The sequence below is a fragment of the Sinohyriopsis cumingii genome, chromosome 8, assembly GCF_028554795.1.
Source record: "Sinohyriopsis cumingii isolate HCF-2022 chromosome 8, ASM2855479v2, whole genome shotgun sequence".
NCBI lineage: Eukaryota > Metazoa > Mollusca > Bivalvia > Unionida > Unionidae > Sinohyriopsis > Sinohyriopsis cumingii.
The window spans coordinates 50176287-50196637 of NC_142968.1; the positions used below are offsets into that span (position 1 = coordinate 50176287).

The following is a 20351-nucleotide window of genomic DNA, read 5'->3' on the forward strand; positions in this document are numbered from 1 at the left end:
AATATTAAAAAATTTCATTTCCGAGGTCAACGTTGGCAATGATACTATGTAATAGAAATAACACACATCCTATAATAAACTCAGATGTGGAACCTTTGTTATTACCCAGACTGAAGAAATCAGCTTGCTTTCAAGCTCATGTCCAGAGTAACCGTTAAGAGTGAGACCAAGAGGAATGAGTCATAATGGGAGCAGAAACCAGAGGGAGAACAGGAGGAAGACATGCCTCACAGCCTGAAGAAAGTAGAGCTGACTGAACTCTGCATATATTCGAAAGGGCGGGAAAGACTGAGGGTAATTTTTTATTTATCTCATGTAAAAGAAGTATTGTCACACGTATATTGTGAAGAGCATTTGACAATTGGTACAGATTCTAATATCTTTATGTTAGTAGTATTTTGCCAAGTCAGTAAAAGGATGCTTCCATTGAAGGCCTATATATTTTAACAATTAGAAGATGTGTAAACTGCTTTACCTTTTGTTTTCAAAAACACAGGATTGATCTTTTCAACAGCACAGGATCGTGAAATACAGGTAGATGTAAAAGGACAGGTCAAGCTCATAATATACATCTTTGACATGGGTATACGCTTTGTTTGCAATATTGATGACTTATGGTCCAATTTATATCCCTTACTATGATGAGGCCATGTGAGGCCTTGTGGTGTATGGCACTTGCCTTTATAGGTCGCTTAAGATTGTTTAGTTACTGAACGAGGCGCTAGTTGTCGATGGCTTTGCGATGGAGTGTTACATTTCGATCATACATATATTGGTATAATACGAACTGAATAGTGTTACTCGTATATTAACGAGGTATGAATGACATTTATGTTTCTTACACTGTACATGTATAAAAAAGATAGTATATCTTTCTAATACTGACATTTATTTGCTTAAAATATTGATAGTCTACCTGGAACTAGAACTGCAACTTATTTATTATTTTTATTATATATAATAAACGAACATGCTTGTTCTTAAACCATTAACATTGCTGATGTTTAGCTCCAGTTTAAATTCCCACAATATTCATACAGCGACACATGCTTTTGTTGTATATATAATTTCAACGGCTGATTCAGTTGTCTTCGGTATATTTGACTGATATTGTTTATCCCATTTATAGAGCATTTTGCCCTTATTATATGACCAAAACGTAAACACAGGACACATTAAATTAACTTGGGATCGAAATGTCTTGGGATTGAATCGTCTTGGGGGTATAAATATGTCTTGGGATTGAATTATGTTTGGGGCTGAAATGTCTTGGGGTCGAGCTTTCTTGGGGTTCAAATTTCTAAGAGCTGCGTTTTCACCGTACTTGTGAGCAGCAATGTCATATTTCACTTTGAAAGCAATGACTCTCAATCAACACAAAACTTAAGAATGATTGGTGTCAGCACATGGCTACATTTGGTAAACTAAAGGACCAGTTTGCCATACAAAAATACGACCAAGCCCATGGTCACTCTAATACACAAATATTTTAACAACCCCAATGATATATAGCGACCGAGGATCATGTTAATGAATTGTGACAAGCCCATGCATCATCATCTGTGCATGTGCGAAGACGTTTTTTAATATAATCATATTCACGTCCCATATATCGTCGATTGTTTTCTGCTGATTATCTTCCAAAACTATTTTAAAATTGTCCGGAATTACACTCTGATACAACGTCACCAGTTATTTCACCGCCGCCATCACTACCGATGGTAGATCTCCACAGCGGTGACATTTTTGTGACACACGATGCTTCTAAGTTAAAATGGTTTGACCATTCGATGTGAACATCGAATATTCGGATATCAGTCTCCGCCATGGTTAGTACCTGTGACGAATCAATGGTTATATCATATCAAAAAATCCATGGAGATCATCCCGCCAGCGCATTCTCGACAACATTCAGATCGAGGGCGACAATATCATTAAGAATGAACTTTGGCTTCTCTGACGTGCCGCAAATCTCAACATCAATATTCTGCCGACGGGTATCTGTTGGGCGATAACACAATGTCACGTGTAGATCTGAAAAATTTTCCTTGTGAAGAGAACATATTTTATGCTGAAGTGAACCAAGACCTATTCGCCGGGCTGCGACTATGAGATCGTTATGTCGCCTTAACTTCCAGACGTAGCAAATAGTCTTTGGTAGAATTACCTCGCGCATTATCACTAATTGAATCTCGTCAGGTTGTAATCCTATTCGCAATTTTAGCTCTCTCATTGATGCATCGGTGGACCTGTGGTCGTGTAGCATTGCTTCGTAATAATCAACGGATTTGTTTAGCCAACTGTGTGGTTATTCTTTGACAAAGAGTTGCGTTTGACCATGATCTCCGCACATGACAAATGCCGTTGATTTTCTCGATAACCAATCAAGAAACAATTTTTGTGAGTATATTTAAATACTTCACATACCTCATCCCAGACGATGATCTCAATAATAAATCTCTCGCTCATGCATTCGGGTGTTAACGCATCAACGCTCTATCGAAACAAACTGTTAAGTATGAGACTTATCCCCTCGTTTCTTCATCTCTCTGGCACGTCGATGAGTTGGTTTTTTTACTACCACGTCGATGCCCTTAAATCAATTTAAGACAGGTGTGGTTTTGCCAGAACCGCCAGGGCCATTAAGATAAACCGTTTTAGTCCGCAAAATGTGTAATGACCGATTGCACAATAAAACAATTAATGAGTAGCTGTTTTATTACATCCGTGTGATTGATATATTTTAAAACAGCCTTGACCATTTGATTATGAAGCGATTATGTACGTTAACGATCACCAGACGGTATAATAAATTGGTCAAATTCATAACTGGAGTGCTTGCTATATGACATAATTCTTTTATGTCGGCGTTCATACGTATGTATTGTGATCAACGAATACTATTGGAGATCCCATCCATTGATACTTTGCCACGTGTAAGATCTTGTTGCTCGTTGGTGTTAAAGTTATCGGGAATTTCAACTTCTGCAGTTCATCGATATCGCTTATTGTGACTCCATATGTTCTAACTCCTACCTTTCACTCGGCTAACTTTGCGCACCTCGTATCTGTGATGACATTTACTCGCAACGCGTTCATAAAGTGTTCCCTGATTCTCTGGGCTACACAGCTAAATGCAACACTCCGGGTGCTTACACCCAAGATCTCTTGAGATCCTCGCATTGGTCGAAGAACACAATTCGAGGGCCATCAGCAGATAAGTCGCGCAGATGAGCAAGGTCACAGAATAATTTCGCTCATAATGTGGTCTGTTTATACCACTCAGCATCCGTGGTCTGGAATTTATGTCTAACACAACGACGTTCTGACAGCGCGCTGATTTCCGGACAGGATCGCGTCTATCTTGGATAATCCAGGTTATATCATCGCCGCCATCGCTAGTATGGTATGGATACAGCTTATTTTGAAGAAGTATCTTTGGGTCACTAGCGATCTAGATCCACAAGTGGATCCAAGATAATTAATAACATATGCCACTCGTTGGTTGTTCATTGTAGCATCAACGTATATGTGTCGCCAGTGAGTTGTCTCCGCGTTCACGATCTGCGACAGTGCGGATTCTGAACGTTAACCAGAGGTGTGCTACCCATCGTTGTATAATTGCGAACCTGAAATTGGAATGTTTTCAATTCTGTGATCGCCAGTGATGTTTGCTATCTGTGATGCCGTCAAGTTCAAATCGTTCGATCCTGGGTGGTAGCGCATTCAATCAACGATAATCTTTCGAATTTCTCCATTATATAAATAAGGCAAAATATATTTGAGTTACAATTTAATAATTTAAATAATAAAATGACATCCCGAGCACAAAATACTTGCCAATAACTGCTGATTAGATCGACAACTCCTTCTGGCAAGTCCTTCCTTGGCAATTTATGAGGTTATCATCTGGCGAGCGTGCCACGAGAACATCTAGGACCACAGCTGTGTTTTCGATGTGGTTTTGGCGTCCGAGGCGAATTGAATTCTGCGTGCCATGTGAAGGTACCACGCTAAACAATGCTCAGAGTGTTATCACTCCAGCTGCTAGCAGGCCAATAAAGGACATTAATGGCAATATTATCAGATTTTCTACCGACTCCTCAGAACGCTTTTTCCGACCAAGCATCGTTTCAGACAAACGATATATACTATACGAATCTTGTAAAGCAATACATTTCACGTCGTTGTGTTCGATCTTTCACTATCTGCGAATCCCGAAGACATCCCATCGCTAATACATACGATGCCTAGAGTGAGTAGGAATTGCCGGTGGCAAAGATCGAATGGTTTTGTTACTAACGTCGGCCATCTTATGATCATTCTTAGAACGCAGACCGTAAATTGCAAACAGTCAAAGCGTCAGTGCATTCCGAAGAAAATCTAACTCTGTCATATATTTATTTATGAATGTTATCGTTGCTTCATCAGCAATGGCTATGTCTTCAATCACCGCGAAGGCAATCCACACAATAATTCTTTTAAACATCTTGAAGCTCTCACTGAGAGCGAGAACTGTAGGAAGGTCGGAACGAGGGCAGGGGCAATAAATATCCAAGGCGTGTTAAATCTGTGAATCCACAGACAGGCAATGAACTCGAATGTATAATTTCTCGATCGTTATCAAAAAGGTTTTGACTGTGATGACAGTTAAAATTGATACTTAAACAATTTTATTAGTAAAAGGAACCAATAGATTTCCTTAAAAACTTTTGTCGTTGGATATAACAGGTTTAGGGTACCGAATGGATAACAGAATAGCATTATGTTAGAAAACTAAATATAAAAAGTTACTGCTTAAAGCCTGCTGTCTGTTGTTTGGGGTTCATGTTTAGGCATTATTGATGGCACATCCCCGTGAGGTTCAGTAGTCTTGATATAATTTAGGTTTTATTAAACCTGCGGAGTGCCCTCTCTATCTATCTATCTATCTATCTATCTATCTCTGTCTATCTATTTATTTATCTATCTATCTATCTATTAATCTGTATATCTGTCTATCTCTCTCTCTCTCTCTTTACATACATATATATAGATAATATATATATATATATATATATATATATATATATATATATATATATATATATATATATATATATGTCATTCGTTTGTATATAAGTTAAATTTTGACTATCGATAGACAAAGTAGGATAAAATCTATAGTGGTGTTATCCACGCCTAAGATCTTTATCTTAAAGGTGAGAGAAATGTGTGTTAAAGATGTTTGAAAGTTTAATTTAGCTTTGTACCAATCTAAGTTTAATGCGTTCGATTCAGTTCTATTTTTGCAAAATAATATGTAGTACATCTTCAATATATCGAATCCAGAGATTGATAATTCCTCCAAAAAAGCAACACGGACATAATAATCAAATAGATTACGTATATAGAAAGATAATCGTTCACAACAACGAAAGCTTCCTCATATAAAAAACAATATATGTGATCTACACCCACCCTGCCCGCCATTGTGATAAAAGCTTGGCTGAAGCAATTCGCTTTACATGAAAAATGCAAGAAGACAAAATAAAACAACAATTGTTGAACTGTTTGCTTCAAACATTAAACATGTTATGCGATATTTTAGAAAATATACAAGTTATAAATTAAAATCATTAAAAATAATCGTATCAATCTCGAAAGTAGCATGGAAAATGGTTAAAACAGATCCGGTGAGAAAATTAATAAATAACGTACTTGGTTTGGATAAACTTACATATATGTCTATGACTAAACTTAAAGCATGCTCTAAGGTCTACGATTTTTAAGAAAATAGTCTACAACGAAACGGCAGGATCAGAGATGTCCGATTTAATACAACACAATCTGTATATGTATGTGATATAACGGCTTTTGAGCGAATCATACTCAAAAGTGTGTTACAAATATAAAATAACTCATACGTTTTAAAGCAATAAATACATTCAGCAAAACATTTAAAATAAAAGTTTAATTGTAAGATTCATGTTATGTTGGCTTCTTGAAAACACCTAAATATACATTGTCAAGCGTTAATTTGTCTCGTTTTAGATGGCTGAAGATAGATAGACGACCTACCCTATTGAAATAAACGTCAGAGTACATTCATTCAAAGAAACAATTTTTATTTTCCACCCTACTGTCGTCGGAGTTGATGATGATGACGACGATGACAGCGGTAATAATGATAGCAATAATGGTAATGTTTATATGTGTTGTGACGTATCAGTTTCTTTGTTTTAGTTGGCAGGCAGTCTAGCCCCTTATATTTGGTACAAGGTTATTTTGGCTACTTTTTTGCAGCTAAATTCATTTCCTTGAATATGTCGACAGGAAGGAACTTACGGATCTAAATAAATAGGTCCCAAGATCTATCTTCGTGTCTGTCTACCTGTGTGTCTCTCAAACCTTCTAAATATCCAGGTTCTAAATTAACTACCCATCTCCCTTTTCCCATATATATATATATATATATATATATATATATATATATATATATATATATATATATATATATATATATATATATATATATGTGTGTGTGTGTGTGTGTGTGTATGTGTGTGTGTGCGTGTGTGTGTGCGTAAGAGAGAGAGAGAGTGAAGAGGGGGATGGGCAGTTAGCTTAGAATCTGGATATTTAGAAAGGTACTATGATATAGCAGCTATATGTTTAATAAGCAGGACTCCATTTGGACTGTAAATGTAAGTAACTGGATAAGGGTGACTAACGTAATGAGGTTGGTATAGCACTAACATATCTCAGTTAAAATCAGTCTATACAGAATGCTTCATTACATAGGATTCAGTTATGAAAATCGTACTCAATACTAACCTGATGTAGACCTTTATGGGAGCTCTGGAGATTTCATACTAATGTTCAAATGGAAGTTTCATGTATGTTCTCCTTCTGTTTAATTTATAAATTTCTTAATCGTACTTTAGTTTCCTAAAGAGTCATGGTCAAACATGTATTCAAGCCAGGAATGTGAATGTATTACACGCATAAGTTGTCGAAAATTGTATATCAATAGATAGCACACAATAAATATGAATGGTGCAATGGACCTAAATATTTTAGACAAAGATTCATTTGGAAACTGACATGAAAAACAAAGCGAGACAATAGACAATAATAATACATCCTCAATGAAAGTTAACAATGAATAACAGGAAAGGTGAAATCCGGACATTTTAATGTTTCAATAATGAAAAACATCAGTATTCATATATTAGGTTTTCCTCGAGTCTTACTCGATCAGTGTTATTTATAATAAAACATAGGTTAATGCATAAAAATGCTGTCCATTCCATTTTCCTGCATCAACTAATATTTATGTCATGAAACAGCTCAGCTTTAGCAAGTCATCCGAACTTATATATATATATATATATATATATATATATATATATATATATATATATATATATATATATATATATATATATATATATATATATATATATATATATATATATATATACATTTACAGATGAGACAAAAACACATAGTCATATTGGTAGTTTCCAGCGCCATCGTTAGTGCGGTCTTCTTGCGAACATTCTCCATGTTTATTCACTCTGGCGTAGTCATACATTGGGCAGCTAGTCTATAAAAATCATGAATATCTACAATTATATATATTGCGGAACACTCGAGGGATTGACATGTATGATAAAAATTGTTTGTGTTAGAAGACAAGTATCAAAAGCAATTTGAAAAATGGATGTACTTTTATAACTTGAATCAGACGCGCACAACAATATATAAAAATGAATACAATATATGTACATGTACACAATAAATGCACTCAGAGTGAACGCATGAGTCCACAGGTTGGATCCTGGATACTATGACATGCAAGGTGTTGTTTGTCTGTGATTTGCAAGAAGTATAATCAATTTTTCAAATTATTTGAATTTGCAAAGTCACCACGCGTGTTTCGAAATAACTTGACTCTATGAATGAGGCTTTGCAATAAAATTCAAAAGAATTTTTTTTTGATTAAAGCCATAAGGAAAGAGAAGAAAATTTTGGAGTAGAAACAGGCAAATAAAAGTATTGTTTGCTTTGGTGAATGACATAAAATTAGAATGGAAATTCACATTAAAGCATATTTCTACCTGTGATTTCCTTTAGCAATTATACGTTAGTTCAGTCTGATAGAGTGTGAGGAAAGGAAGGTGATTAGCCAGATGTTACCTCATCTAAAACACTGTATTGATCCTCCTGGGGTTGTTGGTCGAAACGAAGATGTGGGAAGGGGTTCTGCTTCAGAGATATTGGGTCAGTGTCTTGTTTATCATTGCTCGTTTTCATGTTTTTTTCCACGTTTAAACATATTTTCTCCAATCTTATCCCACTTGTAAGCCCTTCCATACTAGGCCAACTGCCTTTCTGAGAGCAACACGTCTGGCTTAGCGACTCATTACTCTTAACGCGTTTTCCAATCGTATGTGATAATTCTATTAAAGTTTGCAAAGATATGCTTTTCTGATCTGTGTTCCGAAATTCTTGGTTATCGTCCAAAATTGTTTGCAAGCTGCAAGATTTTCTGTTTATTTTAGGATACCATGATCTTCTCATCATCATGCGTGCGCTTTCTTGCACCGTTGGGATGGGAAGGGGCACGTCATGTTTGTCGAACTGTATGAAAGTTTGAGACACTTCCATATTTTGTGGTCCAGCATATGTCTGTTGCACCGTCAGAGAACCTGTAACAATTTAAAGTGCTTTAAATGGCAGGAATCAAATTTTATTACCTGAATATTGTATGTATTACCTTTCATATATGGGTCTGCAAGGTATAAAGAACTTTCGATTGTATCTTTAGCAGATTCTGAACTTAGATTGTAAAAATCACGATAGTATTGTAAATCGAAACGATCAAGTCATCTAGATCAAATTAAGACTTTTAAAACATCAAGGGAGACATTTCAAGTATATTCGCTGTCCAAAACGTTTCCGTGTTTTGAAACTGACACTCTCTTTGGCACGTAATACACGTATAAAATAATTTTAAGTTTGACAAGTATCCAATAATGTAAGTTGCCTTCCAAGTAATTGTCATTATATCGTATTTGTTTAGTCGTAAGTATGAAAATGCAAAATAAATGAATGAAACCTGAAGCAAAGATATTGACATAAAATAATACATGTTGTCACGACTGTTTGCTGTATTCATCACGTTGTAATATGATCAGTTTTCCCGTAGCAATGTTGTTCCATTTTGTCGTTTATTAACTGTTTTTAGATTCATAGAGTCTGTGTAGTTCTCTTTTCTTCTTGTAGCTTTACTGCATAATGTGAGTTGAACCATAAGTCAAGAATACAGTTATTTTATTTGGTTGCCATTTCATATTTCACATAATATTAGGCTCTACCTATGGGACACGTATAATAAATGAAAGGTATTGCTTGTTGAATTTCGAAAGATTTGTTCTCAAAAGGTAAAATACAATCCATAATATGGCATACAATCTTCTTCCGGCATCCAGTGTCAGGCTTGTAAGGATTTTTTTTTAGTTTTGATTGTATTATTCTTTCCTTGCTAAACAAAAAGTATATTTTAAATACAGTTTAATGAGCCAACAGGTTGATATGGACGTAATCATATTGGAGTTTTGCACTTTACCCTGGAAATGCCCAAAGAAAACAATGCAATGTGTTTGTCATTTGGATTTTTAACGTCATATCGCTACGATGTGTCTGCAGTGTGACAGTTCATAGTGCTCGTTCGCGCGTGTGTGTGTGTATTATTTTGATTTTTAACGTAGCTTTAACAATTTGTCAGTTGCATCGCTAACTGCAGTGTAGCAGCTTTATAGTGATGTCTAGCAGTGGGACATAATGCCGCAGACATTTAGCATGATGTCCCACCCAGTAATGTTATCCTGACACCATTTCGACTAGTCCTAACACTAACCTTTTAATGCTGAGCGCCGAGCGAGGCAGCTACTAGTATCATTTTTATAAGTCTTTGGTGTGTCTCGGCCGGGATCGAATCCACCACCTCCCGCATTCGAGGCGGACGCTCTAACCACTAGGCCACCCTAGCAATCAGTTTATAGCGATGTTTAACACTGGAGCAGCATGCCGGAGGTCGCCTGTTGTCATCATAATGTGACTGGGTTATATATATATATATATATATATATATATATATATATATATATATATATATATATATATATATATATATATATATATATACACTTTACAATTTGCATATTCATTTGTTTGTGATTAGGGTGCAAAGGTTAAACATACTTAATCTTCTAGAGGCGTATTTACGCCGATGCAGGACACACATTGAGACTCCAACCAGGATCAGGGAGAAGGCAACAATGACTAGTCCACCGCCAAGAATTTCTAAGGGGACGTCTTAAAAGAAATAAACATAACGAACAATATTGATAATTGTGTTTAGAACATATGAATATGTTATATTGTATTGTCAAAATTCACTTAAGTCTTGATTTGTTGTAACACTCATGTCACTGTTTCATACTGATATTTCATATTGTTTATCTGCAGTGCCATACTTTTTAATACAATTTGATTATGATGCAGACATTCATTTAGTGGACTAGAGAGTTGAAATGTCAAACGAGTTTTAAAACAGGTAGACATATTATCTCCTTTGCCTCCTTGCCTGGAAGAAACTGAAATGGAACGAAACATGTTGTCAAATTTTCATTTGCCAGACGAAAATATATTTTGTCAGCTTAATTTTATACATTTTTGTTCAAGAACATTGTGAATGCGATAAGGATGTTTGAGAGTCTTTATATCTCTTTTTTATCTGTATTTTGGCAAGGTTTGCTAGTCCGTTTGATGCAGGGATTCAAAGGAGAGTTGCAAGGTTGAACGAATTTTAAAACTGATAGCAACATTTACCTTGTTTATCGCCCTGGTCGGTAGAAACTGAAATGAGACGAATTGACATTTTAAACTTTAATTAATGCGATCAAAATAGATGAATTGTAAAAATTTGCTTTCAACAGTATCGTCAATAACTTCATTAAGTTTAAGAACCTATCTATTTCTGTCTGCATTGTTTGTCTGAAAAGAGATTAATATTCACAAGGAATGTCCGTGCTGAAGACTCTTTTAGTACCTGTTAGCAATTAACCCCTACCCTCCCCCAAACATGGCCGAAGGTTATGTATATTTGTCACAAATGAGGCTGGATACTGAGACAATATTTTTATGTCAGAAAAACATACGGTTTACAATATTTTGCATAAATTATTGTCGATGTTCGAAAGCTTTAAAGATAGTGAAATAAGAGCTTTAATGTAAACTGACGTAAATGGTAAATGAATTCAGTGTGTTTAATTTTAGTTTCTTTAGATATAGAGGGTATATTTTTGTACGTTAAAAAATATGTACTATAGTACAAATTTTACTCCTATTATTATGGCAATAAAACATAATTGTTTCAGAGACACAAATGTAAGCTATTTTACTGTTCTCCAGACGACAATGTCACTTTCTAAATAAACCAAAAGTATGGCTGGAAACATTTAATGTGTTATATTGGCGTAGCAAATCTTTCACACAGTGAAACCTGTTCAGATTATATGTCACACTAGAATTTGTCTTTTTCCTTCAAAAATGAAATTACCTTTAGATATCATGCTTTCTTTATCTGGAAAAAATATTAATAGATAGGATTGCAAATGACACATTTGATGTCCTGTATAGCCGAATCACAAACTTAAGTCTGTTTCGTGTAAACCGAGTTGTCGGTATGCAGTGCATGTAGAGGTTGTGAAGACATATGAATGTATGAAACCTAGAAGAATCATATTTTGTGTTTACAAACTCATTATGTTGATGCAAGTACATTAATGATTAGAACTGAAAATCATAAGTCCAGTTCGTTTTGAAGGTATCATACAAATCTTTAAAGTTAATGGATCACCTAGACTACATTATTAATATATAAAGTGTTGATTATATACCCTGCCATTCTACTACTGATGAATTACACATTACTTGCTTTGAGGTGTGGTAGTGGTTTCTGTACACGAACCTTCTGTAATGCTGTAAAATGGCTCTATATTCAAATTTAAATATGAACATACAGTTATAAACAAATACTGTCAATGTTTGGTTCATAAAATAATTGATTATCACACGTATCGTGACATCGATTTTTTAGTTTAACATGGACTATTTGATGGTATTAGGTAGTAGCAGCCAGTCACACGCTGAAGTACGACTTCTCTCTATTTGCCGAATGAACACTCGGTGGTCCAGCCCCTTGCACTGAGTAAACAATATCGTCCTTTGAAATAACGTTATATAGACCACAATACCCAAGTTAACAAAACTGTCGAGTTCATCGACTTCCCATGAGAGCTAAAACAGAATAGCTGAGTTGTGTAATACACGAGATCTGTTCACATGCGATTACGACAATGTATATTCTACATGCATGCACCTCATTTGAAACACTGTAAGAGATTAATATTGTAATATCCACGTCTAGACGTGAATCTGTCTCTTACAAGAATAATCGCACAGGGTTACTAGAAAATGAATGAGTGTATTATACATATAATTAAATTCAAATAGTTTGTTGTGGCCATTAAATGCTTAGACCTGAAACAAACTATAATATATCCCAAACATAGGATTATGTGATATTGATCTGACGTTGTCGAAATTGATAATTGAATTCCGAAACGTTCAATAATTTCAACAGTTTCATGGAATATATCGGACCGAAAGAGTTAATACTTTTGTCGTTTTCACCCTAACAACATAAGAATGATTGAAATAAGTGGACAGCTTCTTCACTCGTGTGTATTTTGGCAGTATGCAGAGTGAGGCTATATAAGCTTAAAACAAGAGCCAGATTTTGCTGTTACTTTATGAGCCAAGCTATTGAGCTGGTGCATATTTACAAAACACTGTAGCAGATTACATATATGACTTTTTGATGTCCCAGTCGTTGGGAGTTTCGGATCACAAATCTAAATATGCTTTGATATATATTTACCCATAAGAATATCTGGAAAACTGTGATCATTTCATGCAACAAATATAACACATTATAACTTAACGACTGAACAAATTAAGTAACGACTATGAATAAAAGTAAACATGTTAACCTGAACACACTTCACGATCTGCATGTCTGTTACGAGAAAAAATAAACATTGATACATTGATTATATAAATGAAAACATTTACATTGATTATATATATATATATATATATATATATATATATATATATATATATATATATATATATATATATATATATATATATGTTAAACCCTTAAGCCCATTGACTTATCCAATTTATCCTGAGGATATGTCAATCACTATCATTTTTTCGTCGTTTAATAACCATTTATCTCGTGTGTATTGTTGTCCAGATTCGTTAGACACATTATAACGATGTAGTAAAAGATGTACACGTATCTCTATATTTCAATAATGTGACACTCGGCTGATATAGCATAACGAAAGCTGCTCGTGATTGTCCCGGTGTCCATTTTTTGGCCCATTTTAGTCCATAGTGATCACTTATATTCGTCTTGGATGTCTTGATTTAATAGATGTCGTTTAAACTATGTTAGTATATAAAGTTTAGAACAACAGTCAATATTTAATTTGGATGTATGTGCCTACATTACCACACTGACATAACACTATTCCATCCAACACTTTTGTATATAAATATTTCGATGCGTCCATATTTATAAAGTTGTAAACGACAGTAATTTTTGCATACTTCGGAGTTAGGTTTTGTTGTAGCTCTGTAGGATATATCCGTAGAACAAGCTTACCACTGAAATATATTTACTGATCGGGTATAAGCATTTTCTGAAACCCAGGAAGGTATATACATCTTAATAGGTTTGACTTTTATGTGATGGTGGTTAGTTTACGTGTGATTCGATGCGTTCTGAATGACCGATTACCCATACAGGTTTGTGTGAGCTACCTAAAATATGACAATCTAACCTTGACTAAAAATCTATCCTTGAGTGGTTTTGCATTATAATTTGTTTTGAAACTTGTATCCCTGTGGAATCGGAGCACCAGTTACACGCGTGTCTTATATTCTTAATCGCGGAAATAATAAGGACCTACTGTAATTACCTCTTGCAGGGTACAGGAAAATGGGATGCGATTTTGATGTTATGCCAGTTTCTGGATGTTTTGCAATGCATGTGCATGCTCCGGACATTCTTTCATTGAAGCTGTTGATTGTAAGTTCCTCGCTTTCCACATTGATATAATAACTCTCCCATCGAAAGGTACAATCCGGGTAGCAATTTGCCGAACAAGTTACTTTGAAAGTTTCATTCTCTTGAAGATAAAAGTCTCTTTTGTTATGAGTCAAGGATACATTGATGGGTCCATCTGAATATAAAGTATAGGATGAAAACAATATAATGACTTTACGTGAGTTGTACTTTCGAAATAATTCGCAAATTAACTACCATGTACAAGGCTTAAATAAAAATTGTAAATTTAAATGTATCAAATAAATTAGTTCAAAAATTGTATACGATAAAATTACAAAATGTGCAATGATATACTTTAAGGAACATTGGAATGCAAAGGTATGAAACTTATTTATATGTATAAAGTGACTGTGACATTTTTCACATCATGTGGTGTTGTTATGCATGTCTAATATGGAATTATTAACCAGTAGTACACAATATGTATTTGTTAATAAGAAATACGCAATTGATTGTTAGTGTCGGTAGCATACTAGTACATAAATGTATTAAAAGTTAAAAATAGAATATAAATTGATCTTACAATTTTCACGTGCAATTGATCGACCACTTAAATATACTGAAATTGATTTGAACTTTAATTTTAACTGTACGCACTGAGCGATCATCGTAGATAAAAAAAAATATAATTCTAAAAATTGAATTTTCGATAGAGATGTTTACATTCATATAAGGTTATACATTTGCTTTAAAGACACAGTTTTTTATCTGGCATAAGTATGTCATACAGTGTATCATTCATTGTGTAAAATAACGTTGTATTATATGTACGTTATAAGTATTTTTAACGTTAGAGAAGTACTAATAATGCCTTTTAAACATTCTTGTAATGAAACTATTGCATTCAGATTACATATCTAATAATCACTTGACCTATCTTTATCTCACTCTCTGTGTGGTCGGATTCTGTCTTGCTGCTTGATTTCACAGCTGTTCTTCCGTATTTGGTTATTACTATGTTGCTGGAATTAAGTATTTCATGTACGTACTACATTTAAAATGTGGATTAAGAAGGATAAATAAAGCATGTTACATAGTACTTACACACTGGTAGAACTGTATAAGACTCGCTCTCTTGAGAATACGAGTTACATCCCGCACTACTACACATATGTATTCCTACTTGACATATTAACTTGTTAAAGGTGTCCATCATCGTCAAATTTGTGAATGTCAGTGTAGAAGAATTTGCATGTAAATGGCCGGTAGAGTTCATATACGTGCCGTTAATCTTCCAGTAGTAGCTTAGACAGTCAGATACATATGAGGTGTTGCACATTACTGTAAAGGATTTATGGTTAATTGGCCTTCTGATTTCTTGTATTTGTGGTGTATCTGAAAAGTACAAAAAGTACTATGCAGTTTGGTGTACTCTGACTTAAAACAATCTTCCATAGTATTAGCAACTCTCCGTTTAATGGAAAAAACAATTCAAAACGTTGTACATGTAATTCATAGACTTATAATTTGGATCATGACTGTCGTCAAGAAGTGCATAAACTGTCAACTTGTTTGCCTTTTAAACCACAAGGGAGTTTATTTAGCAACAAGGTAGCCATACCGGTACAGGAGAGTCTATGCTGTCCGTAAAATATGAAGTAAGTATGAATTACATCTTTTTAAACACGTGCTTGCAAGAGTTCCTCCTTTTGTGTTTTCAATTTTGCTTAGAAACATTCAAAAAGACATTACAAATATTGGACGCAGATAACACAGTCTTTTACTGATATGGATTGTTCAAGAAACCATAAAAGTACAATGTGTAGTCTGTCTGCGTATTTATGTCTAGAACTCCATTTGATTTGAAAAGGCAAAACATTTACAGTGTTAGGGACAGATAATCAGGTCAGAGGTTATAAACTGATGAACGAAATTAATTTTGTACATCGTGTATATCTTTGATGTCATTCTTTCAAATTCGTTAGTGAGTAGAAACATTCGTATGTATGTGGTATATGCTATAATAGTTTCATCATATTTCAGCACTAGTAGAATGTCTAAAAATTTCCACCAAATGAAACACCTGCAAGAAAAGTTGCATTTAAATTTATAATCGGCTACCGCTAAAGATTAACATAAACCTTTTAAAGTTAGAATTGCTTACGTTATTTACAAAATGCATGACAACTTTGCATAACCAGATAATCACTATTATCATTTATAATACTTACAGGTACAAATCTACTCAATATTGTCATTACCAGTTTGTAATACGACATTCTTCCTCCTTGTTGCAGAGGACCAGTAATTACATCAGTATCTCAACCTAAAATGTTCTATACCGACCGTTCCTGCTTCTATCTGATATGAATAATAAACTGTATTTGCAAAGCCTTGGAACAGATGATAAGTGATAGATTCATCTGATATCGTGAATCCGAAAAACCACATTGTCATTTAGAACCCCCCTTTGACAAATGGTCTGTGTTGAGAAAAATGATCCAAGCCTTGATCCGGGACTAACATAATGTGCACTTCGGTCTTACCAGATTATCTTCTAGTCCATTGCATTTTATTTTAGGTACATTTGACTGAAGTTGAAGATCTTTGCCTTTGATTTTATTTTCTAGTTCGTTTGGTTTCCAATTATTTAGAAAGATTTACCTTTATGAAGGTTTTATAAATGAATCATGTTTAGTTGTAAAATTAAATCATTTTAATTTAATGTGAACCAAATAGCCATGATTATACGCAGGTGTCTTGAAATACTGCCCTCTGTCTGTCTGTCTGTCTGTCTATCTCTCTCAGTCTCTATCAAGCTCCACTCACCCAAGGACTTCCAATCAAAATTTAGAACCACTAGATTAAAGCGTAAAGTATAGGTGAAAATAATGTACTCGCACATACCTCCACTTTAATACCCCCCCCACTTTGCCAAATAAAGCATATGGCAAGAAATATAAGCCAGTCTTCATACATTATTTAATTTTACCTTGACAGTATGTTCCACCAGCTGTTAATAAAAGCAAAGGGTGATATAAGATGTAAGGGAGCTAAATAAATGTTGGTTACATTTTGCTTTTGAAAGTTCTAAATGGGAGAAAGCTATACAAATATATGCTAAAATAACACGCACCAAGAGTACTATTGTAAAGAAGGAATATTCTGGTTTAAACAACAAAAAAATTCCTAATTGACCATACTAAGTTCTTTATATTGCTGGTATGACCCGCTATCACACTATACACTGTATTATTAGGTAGAGAATATGGGGCTATTTATTCTGATGTTGTTGTTGTTGTAGGGTTTAACGCCATTTTTTAGCACACGATAGGCTATGCATGGCTGCCAGTTATAATGTTGGAGGAAGAACCCGGGAAGAACCACCGACCCACGAGAAGCTACTGGCAGGCTTTCTCACATATCTACATTGGCCGAATCCTAGATTCAAACCTACGCAGACAGAGGTGAGATGGCAATGATCCGTAACGGAGAGCGCTTTAGACCACTCGGCCACTCGGGGCCTTTGTATTCTGATCCAGTGAAGAGTCTAATATAAGAAACCTATGATCAACAATTCGATGTTCTTTGGTATGGATCTGACACATGCTTGCTTATATTTGTCTATAAATAATTGGAAAAATATTTTGCTCTGATTTGCAGCAAAATAAAACCATGTCATATGTATGATATTATTTGGAAAAATATTAATTATCTTGATATAAAAGAATATTAGAGTTCAAAACAAAACTCCCATCACCCCTACCACAAAGTAAATGGCCAAAATCTTATAGTAGATGAATATGTTATGTGCATGTTAACATTTGTATAAGTTGCAATATAAAAATTGTAATGAATGTGGGATGCTTGGGTTTCATCATAGCTGACACTATTTAAAACCTATATGCGTGTGATTTAGATTTGTTTTGTATCTTTAACAATTGTCCAGTTTTATGGCTACAATGTTCGCAGTGTGGCAGTTTAAAGTGATGTCTATCACTGGGGCATCATGCCGCAGACATGTAGCGTGATGTCCCACCCAGTCACATTATCCTGATGACAGGTCGACCGGTCCTAAAACTAACCTCTTAATGCTGAGCGCCTAGTGATGCAGCTGTAAGTACCATTTTTCGAAGTCTTTGGTATGATTCGGCCAGGGTTCGAACCCACGATCTTCCGCATCAGGGGCGGATGCTCTAACCACTAAGCCACCGGAACGATCCATTTAAAACAGTGCTGATATTCGAGAACATATCGATAAAAATTCGAAATTGTTGATACTGAAGCTAACGATTTTCTAGCACAGTGTTAGTATACTATCACGGAAAACTTTGGGTAGGATTGACAACGCCTGGGCAAATCATGTGTCAGAGATAATCCGTAAACATGAAGCACACTTACTCAACAAGCTAGAAAATATTGTGGACTTGCGAAAATTAAGTAAAGTTCATACACAAAGAGAGTACGCTAGTGAAGATAGTAGGATGATTCACAGACTTTTAAAAGAATACACATGCTTAACGCATTCCCATAAGCTAGTAAATAAATAACACTAGACATGTGTATGTTTCGATTTTTTAATCCACTTTTTCAGAAAGTTGGATGTGAATCAAATGTGTTTGAAAACATATCATTTTAACCACTGCGTTGGCATACGTGAAACGTGTCAATCATATGACTAAAGTATCACAACTATCTAGACAAAACTGCATATATATTTTGTTCTGAGTGGGCGAAGATAACGAGTTTGAGGCAGAGTAGGAAAATTCCCAATGAGCAACGTTGAAGTGTATTTCCTACGCTACATTAAACGAGTTCGTTCGACAGACTTGGAATAAAGTACTTTATGAGGTTTTGTAATTTATTGGATATCATTTTAATAACATGTTAGTTTCAATTTTTTACTGTTTCATTTCTAAAATTTGAACTAGGAATTTGGCATTTGCTTGAAGATGTTATATACCCATCTGGAAAGTTTCCGTGTGACGTATGCAACCAGGGTGAGGCCTAGATATATAATATGCAGTCATGTAATCGGAATGTATACATCGCATAGATGGTACTTACTCTTTAACTCTGAATGTTACCATGATTATTTTCTCTTCGTACTTACCTATCACTATCAACTCCTTGGTCATATTTTCAGTGTGAAGTTTTTCTTTGATCCACAATGTATAATTCCCATGAGCTTTGCTTGTGATGTTGATTAAAGTTAACAAAATGATCAAATCTTCATTCCTTTTGGAAATTACGCAATTCATCGATAAGTCATCTTGACTTGTACACTTGTTGTTTTGTGTTGCAATAATAACGTCTCCGGTTTTGTTTTTGATGCGCACGTCGATTCCATCAAGTTGGGAACTTCTATTACCTAAATTCCACTCCCAAGTCGCATTGCATCCAGTAAATACAACGTATGGATACTCTGCATAAAAATATTTACCATATATATGTAAGTACATAACGTAATCTGAACACACATCAAACATCAAAATGAAATTAAAGGAACAATTTGGCAAATATTAATATCATAAACTCATATACATACTGAAAATTGTGAAATCATCTTCTTAATGATTCTAGTAAATAACGACAGATAATTGTGTCATTTGTTACACTTTACACTGTATTAGTATAGAGGAGTATGTATGTATGTATGTATGTATGCATGCATGCATGCATGCATGCATGTATGCATGTATGTATGTATGTATGTATGTATGTATGTATGTATGTATGTATGTACACTTACTACTACAGGCGGAGAAGTAGGTCGCGCAACAGAAGTAAATGTGAAATCTACAAAGAACAAAGCGTGTCATCCTTGTGATAACAGAGAATGATGAAAAAGTCTAGTTTGATAGCCTTTTGTTTTGAACGATGTTTCATTATGTCCTGGTTAGTCACCAGTTACATGAAGCGCGATATTCACCAAAAGTGTATATATATATATATATATATATATATATATATATATATATATATATATATATATATATATATATATATATATATATATATATATATATATATATATATATATATATATATATATATATATATATCAGTTTGTGTGTGTGTGTTTGTTTCTATAGTGATATATTGACATACCCTTTATGAAAAGAAGGAAGATTATATTGTAGTGCATTTAAAG

General features: G+C 34.5%; 1 protein-coding gene across 1 annotated transcript; it reads right to left on the minus strand.

Annotated features, from left to right (window-relative positions):
* Window positions 1-7200: 7200 nt before the first annotated feature.
* Window positions 7201-20012, minus strand: LOC149793488 (uncharacterized). Its single transcript, XM_089966390.1, has 8 exons — window positions 19950-20012; window positions 19311-19622; window positions 15302-15592; window positions 14109-14372; window positions 10882-10908; window positions 10252-10365; window positions 8185-8696; window positions 7201-7591 (listed from the first exon to the last, which is right to left on the minus strand). The coding sequence occupies exons 2-8, from the start codon at window positions 19456-19458 to the stop codon at window positions 7469-7471; spliced, it is 1479 nt and encodes a 492-aa protein (XP_089822516.1). The 5' UTR covers window positions 19459-19622; window positions 19950-20012; the 3' UTR covers window positions 7201-7468.
* Between the last annotated feature and the right edge of the window lie 339 nt (window positions 20013-20351).